The following is a 16,446-nucleotide window of genomic DNA, read 5'->3' as shown; positions in this document are numbered from 1 at the left end:
GATAATTGCATATTAAAATAGAGTGGGTAGCTCTGTTTTGATGTAGAGATATAAAGATGTCAGGCAAGCTAGTCTGTAGCAGGAGGGAATGGGTGCCCTGGAGTGATTGAGGATTGAAGCCCAGGAGAGCATTCCTCACATTCCTGTGGCACTCGCCCTATGCATATGCCCCACAAAAAAAGGGAACTTCAGCACTCCGTGTTGGTAAACTCAGCTTTGGAAAAGCTGACACTTTTCTATAGCTGCAGGCTTGATTAATTTGAAGAAATTATACCCTCTGAATGATGAACACGAGGCATATTTAAACTGTTATTTTTTAGGGCAAAGGACATTACATTATCAATCTGTTAGTTAGGAAAAAAATCCCCCCAAAGGACTACTAATAAACTCCAGCAAGCAAGATGTAGAGAATGTGGAGCCCTCCTTAGTATTTTGCCATAATCTGCCCAGAATGATTGGTATTACTGCAAAAATATTTTGCTGACAAATATGAGTGGGATTAGCCCGAAAAGCTATCTTTGTTAATGAGCCATATCTAGAAATTCAGTAAGTTTAGAAGATTAGTCTGAAGACAGATCATTTTTGAGAGCCATGTATGTCTAAAAGTGTAAGATTTTGTCTCCTGAGACCAGCAGTGTATGTTTTGTAAGGAAAAGATTGTTATCCCTGGGACTTTTCACAAATAAAAAAATCAAATAAAGATGACACTACCTTACTTGGGATTGAAATGTGACTGCTAGTGACTGGGAGTTAAACAGATTTATTAGTGTTGACATTATTTACATTGTGTGATCTGTATCAGTGAAGGGTACACATCGCTTGTGAAGGCAAATACATTAATAGTATTACCCTGCTGCTAATGGCACGTTAATAATACTTCCATGATTCGCGTTTGTCAAGCTGCTGCTGAGACGTGCTCAGTATCATGGTAAACAAAGAAAATCAGCCATGTTGCGAGACCCCTTATTCTTTAAAAACTTAAGTTCACGTGAGAAGAATCCGCTGCTAGATAATCCCCAGAAAATTGATAAAATAAAGATTTCACATCCCTTCCTCGTTTTTATCCCATATAACAATGACAGAGGGGACAGCCGGCTGGTACGGACTACTTTTGAGAAATGTGATAACAGGTGGGCTCCCAAAAGTCACTAGATCCAGCAGATCGAGTCTTTATTTATAGTTTTTGTTTCAGTGTCCAGCTTGCTCAGCACCAGGATCCATCTACAGGATGCACGGCCAAAGCTATGGTGATGCGCGTGTCTTAGGACGATGGCGGCAGCAGCCGGTCAGACTTCTTTTTTTTTTTTTTTTTTTTTTCCGGTTGTTAAAACCAGGAAGGATGTTTTCCCAGGGGGAGGATGCTGAACCACTGCCGCAGCAGGAGACCCCGCCGGCCGCGACCCCCAGCACCCGCCCCACCCTCCCTGCTCCGTCCCGCCTCCACCCGCCCCCCGCCGCTCCGCCTCCCCGAGCCAGCAACTTCCCCGCCGCCGAGGCGGGCGCGGAGCCCCCAATCAGCCCGGATGGGAGGAGGAGGAAGAGGAGGGAGGCGGCGAGGACGGTGCCCAGGGGGATGCGGCGGAGCGGGCCGGCGGGAGGCGTAGAGCCGGGTCGAGAGGGAGCGCCGAGCCCTTGTCGCCGCCGCTGCCACCGGCGGGGCTCGGCCGCCGCCTCCAGCTCCGGGCGGCGGCGCTGCTGAGCCCGCGGTGCCTCCGCGCCGCCTCCCGGCTCCTCGCCCAGCGCCCCGGCCGCGCAGCGCCAGGCCCCGGCCGGCCCTCCCCCATCGCCTCCCCGGGCGGCGGCGGCGGCGGCGGGAGGCAGGAGGGGCGCGATGGCGTCCTACGTGGATAACAGCTTCCGCCAGGCGGTGATGAAGAACCCGGCGGAGCGCAGCCCCCAGGTAGGCGCCCCTTCCCCGCAGAGCCCGCGGACCCGCGCTCGGGGCGGTGGTGGCGGGGCCGCTCCGCCCGCCCCGCGCAGCCCCGGCCGGGCAGCCCGGGAGCGCCGCGGCCGCGCTCCCCCGGGAGCGCAGCTGCTCCCGAGAGGGGTGCCCCCCCCGCCAGCCCCACTGAGCTCCCCAGCGCTGAATTCCCGGCCGGCAGCTCCCGGGAAGGGAAGACGCGCGTTAGCGCGACAACTTTCCTTCTACTCACTAATTTTGGGGGAAGAAGAGGGATAAACGCCAACTGGGTTTGTTTTGAAGGTTGCTTCCGGTAAAAAGAAAAATGCACTTAGAGTATAATTTTTCGTTTGGCTTTTTCTTTTCGTGCGTGTTTTGTTATTGCCCCGGAGTACGCTGTGGCTCCGGATTTGAATTCAATCCCTACTTTTACATAGCTGGCTAGAGCTGGCAGCGCTGTTTCATAATGTAAGGGCTGAGGTCAGTGGTATTCTTGGCAAGTCCTTGCTCTCCAAAGTAGGGTGAAATCCTTACACAATGGCACCAGGCAGGAATTTTTTAGATACCTGCGCCGGGCTCCTGGAGCCCTCTTTGTCAGAGGAGTGTGTGAGTTTAAGCTGTTTGTAAGCGTAGTTGCACTTAGAGAGGCTGAGAAAGGTTAAGCTGGGGACCGGCGTGCGTACAGAAACATTTTGACTTAACATGACCTGAAAAACAAGTAAACTGAATGAGTTCCTTCTGCTCCCGAACGCTTGCTGCAGTGGCTGTTGCTGCCAACTGTCTAAAGACTAATAAGCTTTACACTGATCCCCACATCAAGCTGCGGTTCAATAGCTAATGATACAAGGAGTTACTTTGCTTGGAGTTGTAATGCCATCTGTCCTATTTTCTAAAGGCTTGTCCTGCTGTCTGAGCAGTCCCTGTATTCGGGTTTTGGGGAAGAAATTTTACTGATTGTTTTGGCAGGCGTCTCACTGGCTGGGGATGATTTCAAATTGGGGTCAAAGAGAAAACCTTGACTTTCGGTCACCACCCATAAGTCATTCCTCCTACTATAGATACGTCATTGTGGTAATGTTATTTTTATCCTCATGCTCGTGGAATATGTGTGAGAAAATAAAACTTCTCATGGAAAAACATACTGACTGCATAGGCATTGTATGTAGCGTGTCTTTGGCAAATCTTTTTTTTTTAAATTCTATTTTACAGGAAAAAAGAAAGCTGCTTCTGGAACTTGCTTTTGTGGTGCTAAAGTTGTTTCTCTGTCCTTGTTTGACCTTTCCAAAAATGTCTGTTTGCCTTCTGTGCTGGACCCAGCCCTTCAGTGTGTTGTGAAAGCTGAAGGAGGCCAAGTGTGCTCTACTGGGGAAGACAGTCTCTGCAAACTTGTAGCGAGGTCACTTGTGTTGGTCGAGGTGTAAATTCCAGCTGGGGGAGCCTACCAGCAATGTCCATCCTCAGGAGATGGTTATCAAAGGATGATTGGGTGTTCAGGAGTAGTGAGGCTGGCAGATGCTCAGAAACTAGTTGATCAGGTTGTGGGGCCACCAGCCTGGGCTGGGGGGACAATGCTTTCCCTGTGGCGTGGTCTGTGCCATGTGAACTGTTAAACTTTCTCGTTCCCTTGCCAGTTGGCCTTGCTGTCTAGAAGGGATAATAAACAAACAAAAAAGGCAGAAAGTAAGAAATGACGCAGTGAAGAATCCAGCCTGAATGAAGGGATAAAGCCTATGTGAAGGGCACAGGGCAGAGAGCTAAATCGGGAACACCAGGGCTGCGTTAATGCTGTAAAACTTCCCGAATCAGCAGACTGGCAGCCTGCTGTGGCAATCACGGCAGGAAAAGAAGCCCACCCTTAAATCCATGAAACTGACACTGACCCAAAATAATCCACAAATAATACCAAATTTGTGGGAAACATGATGTGTTTTCAGCACTGGAAATACTTGAAACTGGTAGTCAGGCGTGCCTCCCTGTTGCTGCTGGGGAGAGCAAGGCTTGCAGCAGAAAACTTGGTTGATATTTTTATGAATAACTCATGTTGAATTGTGTATGTTGGTTCTCTGTTCTGGAAGTTTGATTTTATTTTACAGTAGTATTGGAATTTGAAAGAAATATGCTTATGTATATCATCTTTCATTGTTAAGTAAATGGAAAAAAAATACAGAAAGGTACCAAGACCTTGCTTCTCCTTCCTCCCTTAAAGTAACTTTTTATTGTCTCTTTACTTGTATTTTCCTGTCCTTGCAATGCTATCTCATAAAGATAGTTATTTAATTTTGGCTTTTGGGAAGTCATGAGGTCTCTTTAAAGTTGAGAGAGAGTTGGAAAGAAAAAATATATTTATCATATTCATGTCAGTACAGGAAATAGCAAGAGAAGTATGTTAGTAGCATATTTGCTGCTTACTTGCATTAACAAACTCTTTGGGGCTCAGCTTCTCCCAAATCACGATGAACTAAATATCTGTTTGACATTACTATTCACCCTGGATTGTCAGGGTGCAAATTTGGCACAATGCCTTCACTGCAGGCTCAGAGGAAAGGAGTGACAGTACGATAGCCACTGTGTATGGCTTTGAGAACTACTAAGTCTGATACACGTTGTTGGAGAAAGCAAACTTAACTTGGTATGAACTTCTGTAGTGCAAAAATCTCTTGGTAATTTTGGACTGGACTGATTTTTTTTTTTTTTTTCAAATAGGTAAACAGTGTATTCTGCACTTGCTTTAGTAAATTCTTAACTTTGTATCTCTTTGGTGTATCCTCCTTTACAGAGTTTTCCTGAATTTTGTGAATTACAACTCAATATTCTGTTGGCTAAAGAAACTAATAAATGATTAAAAAAAAGAATGTGTATGACCTGCTCTTTAACATGCCTGTTGTGTAACAGAGCTCTCCTCTTTAATTGCTGTATTAAACTATTCATTTTCTCTTTGAAGACGTGAACTAGGAAGTTAATTTAACTACTTTGGGGAATCTAACTTTTAAATGTTCATAAATTACAAATGGTTTTCTGCCCTTAAGCTGTGAGTAATAGCAATCTATTTTTTTTTCTCCGAATGTTGTCTTACGTGGACTGTTATAGCTTTAAGTCTTTTCAAAACAAATTCTTATTGGCATCATAGGCCAATTTAGTAAGCATGCAGTTTTATACTGGTGTAACTTAATCTGAAAAAATAGGGCTGCTTTTGTTTTCAAACAAGAGAAACCGAGCCCTAATCTTTCTTTATGCTAACAACTCATTTGCATGGCATGGTATGTGAACAACTAGTTACTTCAGAAACTCTGCATACTAGTTCACTGTTTTTATGCCATGTAGTGACGTCTGCAGGAAGAAAATTTTTTAATGTGTGACTTCATATATGTTAGATGCCTAAGGTTTTCCTCAGGAAACTGCCGGTGTGGTACATTGAGGCAATTCAGTACAGCAGTAACGAGTAGCAGAGATATAACAGCATCAGACCACATCTTGAGGGCAGACGGGAGAACTGTACAGTAGCCCTTAGTTTGATACTAGTGCGTCATTTAATGTCAGAAGACATCTAAACAGGATGCTGTTGTTAAGCAGATACTCCCTTCTTGAACACTTGAGAGGAACAATGGTTTAATTATAGGATGTACCTATGCGTTTTCCAAATAAACTTTCAGCTTGTTCCCCAGTTGTGTTATTTTTATACTTGTAACCAGTGATAGCATGATTGTGTGCAATCTTCAGATAAGCCAGAAATGAACATTTCCTTCTTGCTATAGTGATCTCTTAGCAAATAAATACAAGGCTTTGTAGTTTAATGGGATCATAGAAACTAAGCGTTTTATGTACGAGTCTAGCAAAAGAATTTAGTCTTTAAATTCAGGCTGATCATGGTCTTTATACCAAATACACCAGAAGACTAAAATGATCTTTTTCAGAAGAGCTTGTTTGGGATTTCTTTCTTTTGGAAAACAAAAATATTTTGGAGCTTGAGCATTACTTTCAGATTTTCTTCACTGTCAGCATGCTAGCATGTTACCATCTTTTTGAGGCTAGCATTTGAAGAGGAGGGTAACCCCTGTTATCACGCTGCTAACAGCAGTATAATGCTGAGAACTGATTCCGTTGCTTAATTCTCCTGCTGGTTCTTGGAAGCCCTGAAGAGCGAAGGACTGTGACAGCTGATGCCTGGTATTTGGCTGCATTGCATTGTTATAATGTCTTTCCATAATACATCTCGGAGCTTTGTAATGTGGTTATTCAGGGGTAGCCTTAGCTTGCAAGGCTTGACATTCTGTTTCTTTGAGGGGAGCCCATTTGAGCAACAGAATTAGATTTCTGACTGCACTTCCTGTGGTAATGTTCAGGCTTTCTGCTGTCTGCAGTGACTAGTTCTGAAGTGGGGGCATGAGCCTGTTACGTTTTGTTGGGTGCAATGTTAGTAATACAGCTTAATGAAGAAATGTTGCTAGTTCTTGGTCCAGGCTTCTCTCTTGCTTGGCAGTCAGTGGGCTTGAAGTAAAATTGCCGTCATAAAGTCATCTGTAAGGGTAGTTGACCTGACCAAAAAAAAACACCAACCCTTTAGATGCTGCAGGGTTTTGGAAACTTGTTCAAAATAGCTAACATCCCCTGAATGTGTCTGATGAACTTCAAGTTAAGTGATGTCTCTTGAGGTGTAAGTAGGGCAGGAGGATACTTGTGTCTGAAAAAGAAGTTATAACAGACACAAGTATCTAGAGACCTTTATCCATAGGGGTTTTTCTTGTTGTGTTTCAGCACTAAACTGGGAACATAAAACCCAAAGTAACTACTGGGAAAAAGTGATACCTTTCCCTGACAAAGCAAATAATGTATTTGTTTAGTACAGAAATAATATCACAGAATGTATTTTTGAAGTAAGTGTACTTTTTTTTCCTCTTAATGTTTTTTTTTTCTCAAGCTAGTATTGCTATGCAGCATAATTTCATGTGCAACAAACTTAATTGTGTGAATATATCTTTTTGTGGCTGATAACGAAAACTGAAACCCTTTGCATAGCTCAGATTTTCTTGTGACCTCTCTAATCTCAGTCTGTTAAAACAGTCCTGGAATGTTTGATTCTGAACTTCCCCTGTCAGTTTTCATGTCCTTCCCAAAAGTAAGGGTATGTGCTGCAATGGGCTGCTCAGTATCCTGTTTGTTTTGAAAGAAACTATGTTTATTTCCCAGTCTTTCTGATGGGAGGTGTGTGTGTGCATTTTCCCATAGCCATTCATATCTTTGTTGCCAAGAGCTTTGAGAAGGGCAAGAGTATTGAATTTTAATTTCTTTTGCAATAGTTCTTCCCTGTCATAGGGCTAGTACTTTCTGCATTTGTAGATTCTGTAGTGCTGTATCTTTTGCCAACACATGCAAAGACCTTGGTATGATCAGGAAGCCTTCACCTATAGCATAGAAATAGCCAATTTGAAGTCTTATCCTAAACACTTGTCTGCTTTCTCATTACATCATAAGATTGCAGCTCAGTTAGCTGTACGTATCTCAGCAGGTTTGAAACTTGGAAAGTGAGCGTTTAACTGTAGCACTGATAAGCTCTATGTAATTTCCTACTTGATTAATTATCTGCTTCATAGAGTTTGCTTATGATTTCTGCCCTGCTGTGGCTGCAGAAGTGTTTGCACTGGGTTTGGGCTGGGTATGTTCCTGTGAGCATGTTTTTGACAGCCTTTGTGGACAGTTACCTTCCTGCACTTAAAAAATTGGGAGGCTTTAGTTTCCTAGGGAAGTTACTGAAGTGAGCAGTGCTGGGCCCAAAGCCCGGGGATCTTCTACTCAGCCCAGGCTTTTTTTTGTCCACTTGCCTCTTAACGTGCTGTTCAGACATAAGAGCATGTGTCTGTACCCTCTGTTATGCCAAAAGGCCAGTTCCCTCCCACCCATCCTCACCCACCCCTCTGGTGAGTCGGGCCCAGTGGTGCTGTTGGGGAGCCTACGGTGGAGGATGATTATTGTAAAGCGATATTGATTGGCATGGATAGGCTTGCTCTTCTGCCAAGACTAGTAATAAGCAAAATCATCTATTGAACTTCTAAAACCAAAAAGGCTAATATATCTTTCTTGGGTGTAAAAGTGTAGGTCAGCAAAGGTAAAGAACACACATTCCCCAAATCGTGTTTTTCTTTAGTAGGAGGATAGAGTATTCTGTGGGTTATCAGGTTATTCACAAAGAAGCATTAGGAAAAAAAAAAGATAATTTAAATGTAATCTCCAAAGATGATTAATTTATTTTATGCTTATTACAATAGAGCTTAGCTAAGGTTTTTTTAAGAAGTTATTGTTTCTTGAACTCCATTGTTTTAAAAAAATCTGTATGTTTAGAAGTTTTTAAAGGTCTATACTTATGCAAATTACTAGTAGTTACTAATTAATTCTGTTGAATAACTGATGTGATTTTAATAATTTTTTTAATCAGAATGTTACTACTTAATCTGTTAGCATGTTTCAGGAATAACTATATGTACACTGAACAGTCATTGTAAGAACTTCGACTTCCTCGCTGAGGGTTTTTTGTATCCTCATGAGAAAATGTATTTTGGCTTGTGTTTTGGGAACTTTCCCACAGTAGGAGATCTAATTTTTGTGAGGTATTGTTTGGGGATTCAAAAGGAGCGCTGGCAGAAAGATAGCTCCACAAAGATGCTTTGTGGAGGGCAGCTGAGCCTGCACGCCTTGTTTGCTGCAGCCAGTGTTGCAGATTTAATTTGCTGGATATATTTTGCATGAAGGAGTGTATTTGAATAAGTCTCAAAATGGAAGTGGTTCTCTGCTTCCCTTTTCCTGAAGCTGGTGAAGTTAACCACTCTTCTTGAAAAGGGAGAGAGAAGAGCCCTACTGCAGTGCTTTCCTTACAGCTTTCTTTTGCAGTTAAAATCAGCTGTTTCTTCTCTCTGGGTATCTCTGTTATGCCCATATAGCTGTAGATGTGTTTCTCTGTGTGTCTCTGTCTTCTGTGACCTGAGTAAGAGTGATTCAGTATTTGATTTAGAACAGTTCTAGAGAATTCTAGTCAACAGTAATGAGCAGCATGTATATAATTACCTGAGCAAAACACTGAAGGCATAAGAAAAGGTTGAAATATTTAAATTGGGGGGAGGGAGAGTGGAGAGTGGGAGGCACAAGTTTACTTTTCAGGATTGATAAAGGTTGAAGGAATATTCTTATATTAATATTTCTGTGGAAAGCATAACTTACCTATTTTTCTCTTATTTGTATGTATTCTGATAAGCACCAACACAATGAAAATGCATTTGGTATCAGTGTAAATTACCTGGGAATGGGTAGTAAGTTTCATGAAAGAGGCATTTCTGGAGATGCCTGTTGTTGACTGTCTTTACCAGGCTGTTTGTTTGCTTGCTTTTTGTATGTCTTAAAATAAACTTGTCTTAATAAATAAAAACTTTTATTACATAGTTGTTTTTGTTTTGTTTTGTTTTGTTTTTTTTTTCCAGTTTGCATTTGCAGTTCTGTATTTTTAAGGATACTCTTGTATCCCATCCTTATTTTACTTTTATGGTCATTGGGGAAAAACTAAAAGTAACTGAAAACTTAGAGGGGTGAGATAAAAAGTTGCACAAATGTGGTTTGTAAGCAGTTGATGGGATATACAAGGCTAAACCACCAATACAGGTGGAAGAAGCTTCTGTTTGAGATTTAACTTGCTGAAACCAAAGGCTAAATCTTTCGTGGTACATCATACTTCTTTAGCAGAAAAGTTTGTTTAAGAGCTTTGTTTCCCATGCTGATGTTGTCAGCTGCCTCATTTGTGCCAATCCAACTGTTTCTGAGGCTACAATATACACCAAATCAGTGGTACAATCTTGTTAACTGAACAAAAGAGATGGTGTGTGAGAGTTTTTGCTTTCTAAAATCTACATGACTCAGTCTGGTTTAGATTATGGCTTCAAATGTTTGTGTTGGTGCAGCTGAAGGTGTGAAGACTTATGCTATAAGACTGAGAATAAATGCTTATGGTTGTGTGTAGGAACCTCTGAAATAGCTTAACCTTCTTCAGAGAGTATATGGTGCTCCATTTTCAAACACTGTCTAGAAGTAAAAAAAAAATTAACCTGGATGGAATATTATGACATTATTTATTCTTGATGCATTTACTAAAATGAGAATGTTTTTTTAACTTATTAGGCATATGGGCAAGATGCTTCTTGAGAGAGGTTTTTCCCTTTTTGTTTGTTATGAGGATTAACGTAAAAGGAAACTTCTGTAAAATGTAAGGGCTTTTTCTCTATTAGAATGTAGCAATGGTAAGAAATCGGGGTAGTAATGCTACCCTTGCATGCACTGAATTGGGTTGATGAATTGCTAAGGTAAGGCCTGATATATTTTTTTTGTATTGCTAATACTGAATCTTGGCTGTATTTACATTGCTTTGTTGTACGGTACCTGAAAATTGGATGCCGGTGGGCTCTCTTCCCATGCTGGGGGCAAAAAAAGTGACAATTTTATTGGCATGCAAGTTAAGAGACATACACATTTTTCCATTTGGTATGTGAAATCTATTGGGACATACTTAAAATATGTACTCTCTATTGCTTTTGTTTTGACTTTGAGGTAAGTGCTTAATCTTGAGAGGAAACCATTCCCTCGCCTGCACAAAACAGTTTCTCAAAATACATAACCTTGCTGAAATCAGTTACATATTGCATGTGAGTAGGCAGTGCTCATTTGAATGGTTGTGTGGACTTTTGCTATTTGTCAAAAGACACATCAGAATACACAGCATATATGTATGTGGCAGTAAATATTTAGATACATTTTGAGCTGAGAGAAAGAGGCTTGTCTGTGCAATGTTACATCTTCTTTGTGTCCCTTGTCGATGTTGCTGTGGGTGTTCCAAGTGTCTTCCTTCATCAGTGCCATAGGACAAGCAGGCTGGCGCTGCCAGAACACAGGACCCCATTGCTTACTCATACAGTTTTTGAAGGTGCCATAGGTATAGTAACAAAAAAAATGGACTTTTATTTAAATAGTGATGTCAGTATTTGTAAGTTGTGGCATTTTACTGTGTTTATGTGTGATGGTACTTAGTGTTGAAATAGCTTTGAACTTTATAAGCTAGCAACTGCAAAATGATAATGTAGTTATTCTTATCTCAACCTGTGATCTTTACCTTTTGTGTCTCCAATTCCCCTTCCAGTCCTGCCACAGTGGAAGGGAGAGGTGGAAGGGGGCAGTGAGCGAGTAGCGTGTGGTGGTTCGGAGTGTTTCACTGGAAACACTAAATCGGAAAATACTTTTGCTAAACCACGACAGGAGCTCTGCCTGCGGAATCATTCCTCAACTCTAGAGGAACCACAGTCTCCAAAAAGAGTCAAAAACTGGAAGAGAAAAGCAAATGCTGGGTGCTGCTGAAGCAGAATGGGAGGCAAAGGTGTTTTACGTGGTTGGGGTTTTTATCCCAGTTGCTAAATTGATAACAAGATGCTGACAGCTGAAGTGATGTAGTTGATCTCGACACACATTGTGATTTCTAATGACCAGCAGCTTCTCCAATGGAGGCAGTAAGTGGCCCATCGATTGAAATGATATTATCTTAAGAAAGACAATAAATGGGGGTGTAGTTCATGGAGGATGCTCTGTCTGAGTATGAAGCAAGAAATAAGATTTTGCACTGGTTAATGATGAGTGCTGTTCAGGTGGTGTCCCTCTCTAAACTCTATTAGTGCAGTAGCTAAGTAACTTGAATGTATTTGCTGCTAAGGAGGTAGCGAGCAGATGGTGAACACTCCCAGTAAGGCAGTTTTCACTCTGAGTTACGGGGAGGTGGTTGTGAGGGTTTCAGTCTGAGTTGCATTTCATGTTCTCCATTGATCCTATGGTACACATTGCTAGATAGTGCATCAAATTTGTTATGGGTCTTCAATGAATTTGTTATACAAAACACAAAAGATCAGACCCCATATGAATAGCGCACAGTGGTCTGATTTGAAGATTGAAGTATTTCACATGTGCCATAGATACAGAAACACAAGTGGCTCTGCCATCTACATGCTTACCAGGAACAGGCGCCTGCTGGAATGAGGGTAATTGAGTTTCCGTCCTTGTCACAGCTTCTCCGTTACTGCTGAAAGCTGCTAATTAGCACCAATGACTTGTTTTAATTCCTGATGATTTAGTTGGAAAATGCCAACTCCTTGGTTGTAGGCCACTGAACAACTATCAGATGGCGACACAATTCCAGCTCAGCTGTTGAAAATGGTTTGAGGTAACAACGGCAGGGGAAGGATGATAGTTGTTGCAGTGTTGTGAGTATTTGTGGAGGTGGAAGAGAGGAGTATATTCCATTATTGCTGTATTTTAGACAGCCATCTATTTTAATGCTAGTAACTTATATTTTACCAGACTGAGTATTGATGGATAGCTGATCTCCACTGTTCCTAAATCCTCTTTAAGAAGCTTGTACGACTCTTTAATTTAAGATGACTTTTAGAGGAATATTGCTTTAGTAGTTGAAAACTTGTGGACTACTGAGTATTGCTGGAAAATATGATTGACATGATGCACAACATGATGGTATAGAAATGCTTTGTTAGCTCTGTAAAGTAGTTCTAAGGACCCAGAGCAAAGAAAATTGAGTTCTGGGGTAGGATACTTCTTTTTGATCTGTGCGAGAAGATGGTATGTTTCTATATGTCCAGGCAAATTAGAGATCCTTTTTTAATTTCTCCCTTCTTGTACTCATTCTTTGTACCTAGTCTTGTGCTATGATTTAACCTGTCTTATTAATTTGATGTCTTGTAGTTTTTCCCTTTCTAAACCCCCATTAGTAGTGCTTTGTTGAATTTTGTGCCTTAAAGTCATCACTTGGGGTACTTTTCTTCCAAGGAGAGCACTTAGGAAGAGCTGTGTGATTTTGGCTAACACTTTCTGTCACATGTATTTATTTCTGAGTGGGAAAGAAACTCCTTTTTATTTATGAATTGCAATACAGTGTACTTTATGCAAGTTATTTTTCACTTTTAAAACAAAACGTACAAATACTCCAAGTATGTCATCATCAGAATTGGCGTATGCCTAACTTCTACTTTTCTTAGGTTGATAAACTAGCATTGCTGTTTAAGGTCTAATATTCTTATGTAAATGAATATACTGTGTGAATTCACAACTAAAGAGAAAATAATGGCACTTTCTTACGGTCTATCTTGGCTTGATATTAAATGAACATTTAGTAATGACGAAAGTAACACAGTTTATAGTGACACAACCTCTATAAATCCAGTTGGATTTGCTGTTGACATTGGCCCACGTTCCAGTATGTGAGTTACCTTACATTTCTTTTGAACAAAGGGGGTTTGTTCGAAACAGGTGCTCTAATGGTTACCCTGGCCTTTATAAATAGCTTTTAGGTGAAGTATTACTTCTGCTAACCATGGGTAACTTCACAAGGCATCTTGGTTTATTGTGTGAGGTTTCCATTTTATAAAAAAAACCCCAAACCCACAGCTACAGCTTTGTGATGTTTGCTGCCTCATACGTTGCTGTTTATTTTTAGAGCACGCTTATCACAATTTGTCAGCCAAATATTGGCCTGTCACCTCTGCAGTTAGATAGCTGCTGAAATGCCATTCTCAGGATGACTTTACCTACTCTGGTTGTTCCAGTGTAATCTTAGGTTCAGTAGGAAATAATGTATCTAGAACTTGACAACTTTGCAAAACACATAAAACAGTAGAAGACACGTTATGTTAAGTTTTGCAACCATACCATAATGTGTTAAACTCACTGTTATAAAATGGTTTGGAGAGTCTATAATAAGTTGCCTGAGTCTGTCAAAAGGTTTGAGTGTTATTTATGAACACTAGAGAAGAGTATTTCTAAATCGTTTGTAAAATGAGCCAGGAGATAACAAAGAAATAGCAGGGCCAGTATCTAGGCTGCTAAGACATAGCTACTTGCACACTGTGCATTGCTTTAGGAAAACTGTGTCACAATTTCTTTTAAGGAAAAAGGAAAGTTCTGCTTTATACAAGTGACATTTGATATCTTACTTGATTTCTTTTCCTGTTTCTTCTATTTATAGATGTCTTCAGTTTGGGATTTATCTGAAAGCTAAGGTCAGGAAGTGCCTTCCTCCAAAAATGCTACTTGTTGTGGTTTTCTGGCATGTCCTCTCTCCTCTCCTTCCCAAAAGGAACTGTACAGAAAGTATTCTTCCACAATGAAACACAGATCCTTAGCTCTGCAGTATCATGCTGTGACTGTGGCATATGCTGGTTCACCTCCAAAAATGAAACTATTTAAAATAATTTCTTGGTGTCCACATCAGTTATATGACTGATTAAAATGCAAAAGACAGTTTCAATTATTTCTTCTTTTAATAGAGTCTACACCTGGGTTGGAATGTGGAGGCAGAGGCACTTAGGCTGTATCCTATTTGGTAGGACTTACTTCCCACGTAGATTTTTTTTTTACATAAGGATACATATATACTTGGGGGAGATGCTTATCTGTTTCATGCTTCTACCAACCATGTAAGGTCATGGAGGATCTTAAATGTGAAAGGTCTCTCCCACCTTGGAGGTGATGAGAATAACAAGCAAATGGTCATTAAATGCATAATAATTTTTGCTAGTTCTAGTGTATGGAAGAGGTTCTCCCCAATTTACAAACAAAAGGCTGAACCACTTAAACTAGTCCTCAGGGAATACAACAATCCTGAGGGCAGCAAAGATGTGGGAATGCAATGAAGGCTTTTGACTAAATAACTGGTTTTGTCTTAGTCAGGGTTCAGTGGAAGGTCTTAAATCTAGGATTGATTTCTCACAAACAGCCCTGTTTAGTCATTAAAGTTCGTGCTGTTGTTTATGCAGCAGTACAACTGAACTTGTATGCTTGTGGTATGACCACTTAGCAAGCACGTACCGTACAGTATTTGAGGAATAACTATTGCTATAAAGAATTCAAAATGAAGTTTTATGTGAAGACATGGTTAAAATGTATAACTTAACGACTCTAAAACATCAGAATGGACATTTGTCTTTCAAGATGGATATGTGGATTTGTATTTTTTTTTAAGAAGAAAATGACAAAATAGTGTCTGTAAGTAGTTAAAAGGGACAAAGTAGTGTCTGTAAAAGAAAGACCTTGTTGTTCTGTAGATGATCTATGATTGCCTGCAGTGACAGACCATCAAATGTGGTGATCTGCAGGCAGCACAGCGGTGTTCAGCAGTGGCTTCTTGATGTTGAGTCATTTCAGCCAATTCCAGCTCTAAGGATAGCGTGGCCCTGCAATACCTGCATTGCAGCTGCTCTGGAAGGATAACCTGCGCAGAGTATACTTACAAAACTTGGAGATGCTGCAATCATGAGTCATTTAGAAAATTTTAGTTAGGAGCCTGCTGCTTAGTGACAACCCCCCCTAGCTTTTCAAATAGATTCCAACTTAATTAAGTTAAAAATTCTTTACTTTGATAATATTAAAAGGAAATTATTCTTAGGGAATTAATTCGCTGTTTCAGTTAATTTTCTCAGGAGAAGATAATCTTCTGTGAAGATCTTGTGTGTGTGGGTTTTTTTTTTTGTTTTGTTTTGTTTGGTTTGGTTTGGTTTTTTGTTTGTTTTTGGTTTATTCTTTTGGGGGGGGGGTTGTAATTAAACTAAACCCAAACTAACAAACCAACAAACAAACAAAAAAGGAAAAAAAAAGAAAACCCACAAACCCACAAAAGGGATCTGTGTGTGTAAATAGGTGATGTGTGAAACAAGCTGGTAACCAGAAGATTGTCTTCAGATCTGAGACAGATAAAGAACATAATGAGAAGCTTCCAGGTATGTGTAAGATAGTGACCTGATAAAAAGCCAGATAGAGAAAAAATGTTGCACTAGTTAATACAGCATCCCCCACATAGCGGGTTGTCTTTTGTGTGTTTCAGCTTGCATATTATACTACCATCACCTGATTGTGTTTCTTGAATGAGCAGAAGGCTTTCTTTCCTTTCTCCAACTGAGAATCTCCCAGTTACTGTCAACTGTAAATTTTTAAATTTTTTCCCCCTTGGTTACTCTTCTCATTCTACTGTTTATTCACTCTGCTCTTCTCATTCTCTTCACAGTCGCAGGCTTTCTGTGTGCGGAACTTTGTTTCTGATTGGTTTGTGCTGCTAGGATTCAGCTTTCTGAAATTCCAAAATTATTCACTTTGGTGTTGAACAATGCAAGAAAAATGCTTTAAGGGGTAAAAGGAATTCAGTGTGTCATAATCACTAAAGCATACTTGCTGCTTGTGGACAGATTCCTTCTCCAGCCTAAAAAAACCACTTCTTTTATAAATCCCATGTAGCAACAAAATCTGAAGGATGAGTTAGCAATTGCACTGACATCTCGTAGTATGGTGAAACTGAAAAAAACCCCCTAGGATTAATTTTTTCTTGGCTTGTTACTTATGACATTTCTATTTAATCAATATGCTTTCTGTTTAATCAATGTGGTTTACATTTGCTTTTTATTAAAAAATAAAGTTCCTGGTAACAACAACATGATACTGAAATGACACACTTTAGAAATGTTTTCTGAATG

The 16,446-nt window shown here is 40.6% G+C and overlaps 1 protein-coding gene across 4 annotated transcripts in view; it reads left to right on the top strand.

The window, feature by feature from the left end:
• Positions 1-1,590: 1,590 nt before the first annotated feature.
• Positions 1,591-16,446, top strand: part of RAPGEF2 (Rap guanine nucleotide exchange factor 2) — a 180,844-nt gene continuing 165,988 nt past the window's right edge. For all 4 annotated transcript variants that reach the window (XM_051790713.1, XM_051790710.1, XM_051790711.1 and 1 more), the window contains exon 1: positions 1,591-1,900. In XM_051790713.1, coding sequence (XP_051646673.1) covers positions 1,832-1,900 — 69 coding nt within the window. In that variant the 5' untranslated portion in view covers positions 1,591-1,831. The remainder of the gene's footprint in view (positions 1,901-16,446) is intronic.

This window comes from Manacus candei, unplaced genomic scaffold, assembly GCF_025592945.1.
Source record: "Manacus candei isolate 608988 ecotype Guabito, Panama unplaced genomic scaffold, ASM2559294v1 h1tg000028l, whole genome shotgun sequence".
NCBI classification, from domain to species: Eukaryota; Metazoa; Chordata; class Aves; order Passeriformes; family Pipridae; genus Manacus; species Manacus candei.
Note: the sequence above shows the minus strand (reverse complement) of the source record. Positions and strands in the feature narration are given on the sequence as shown.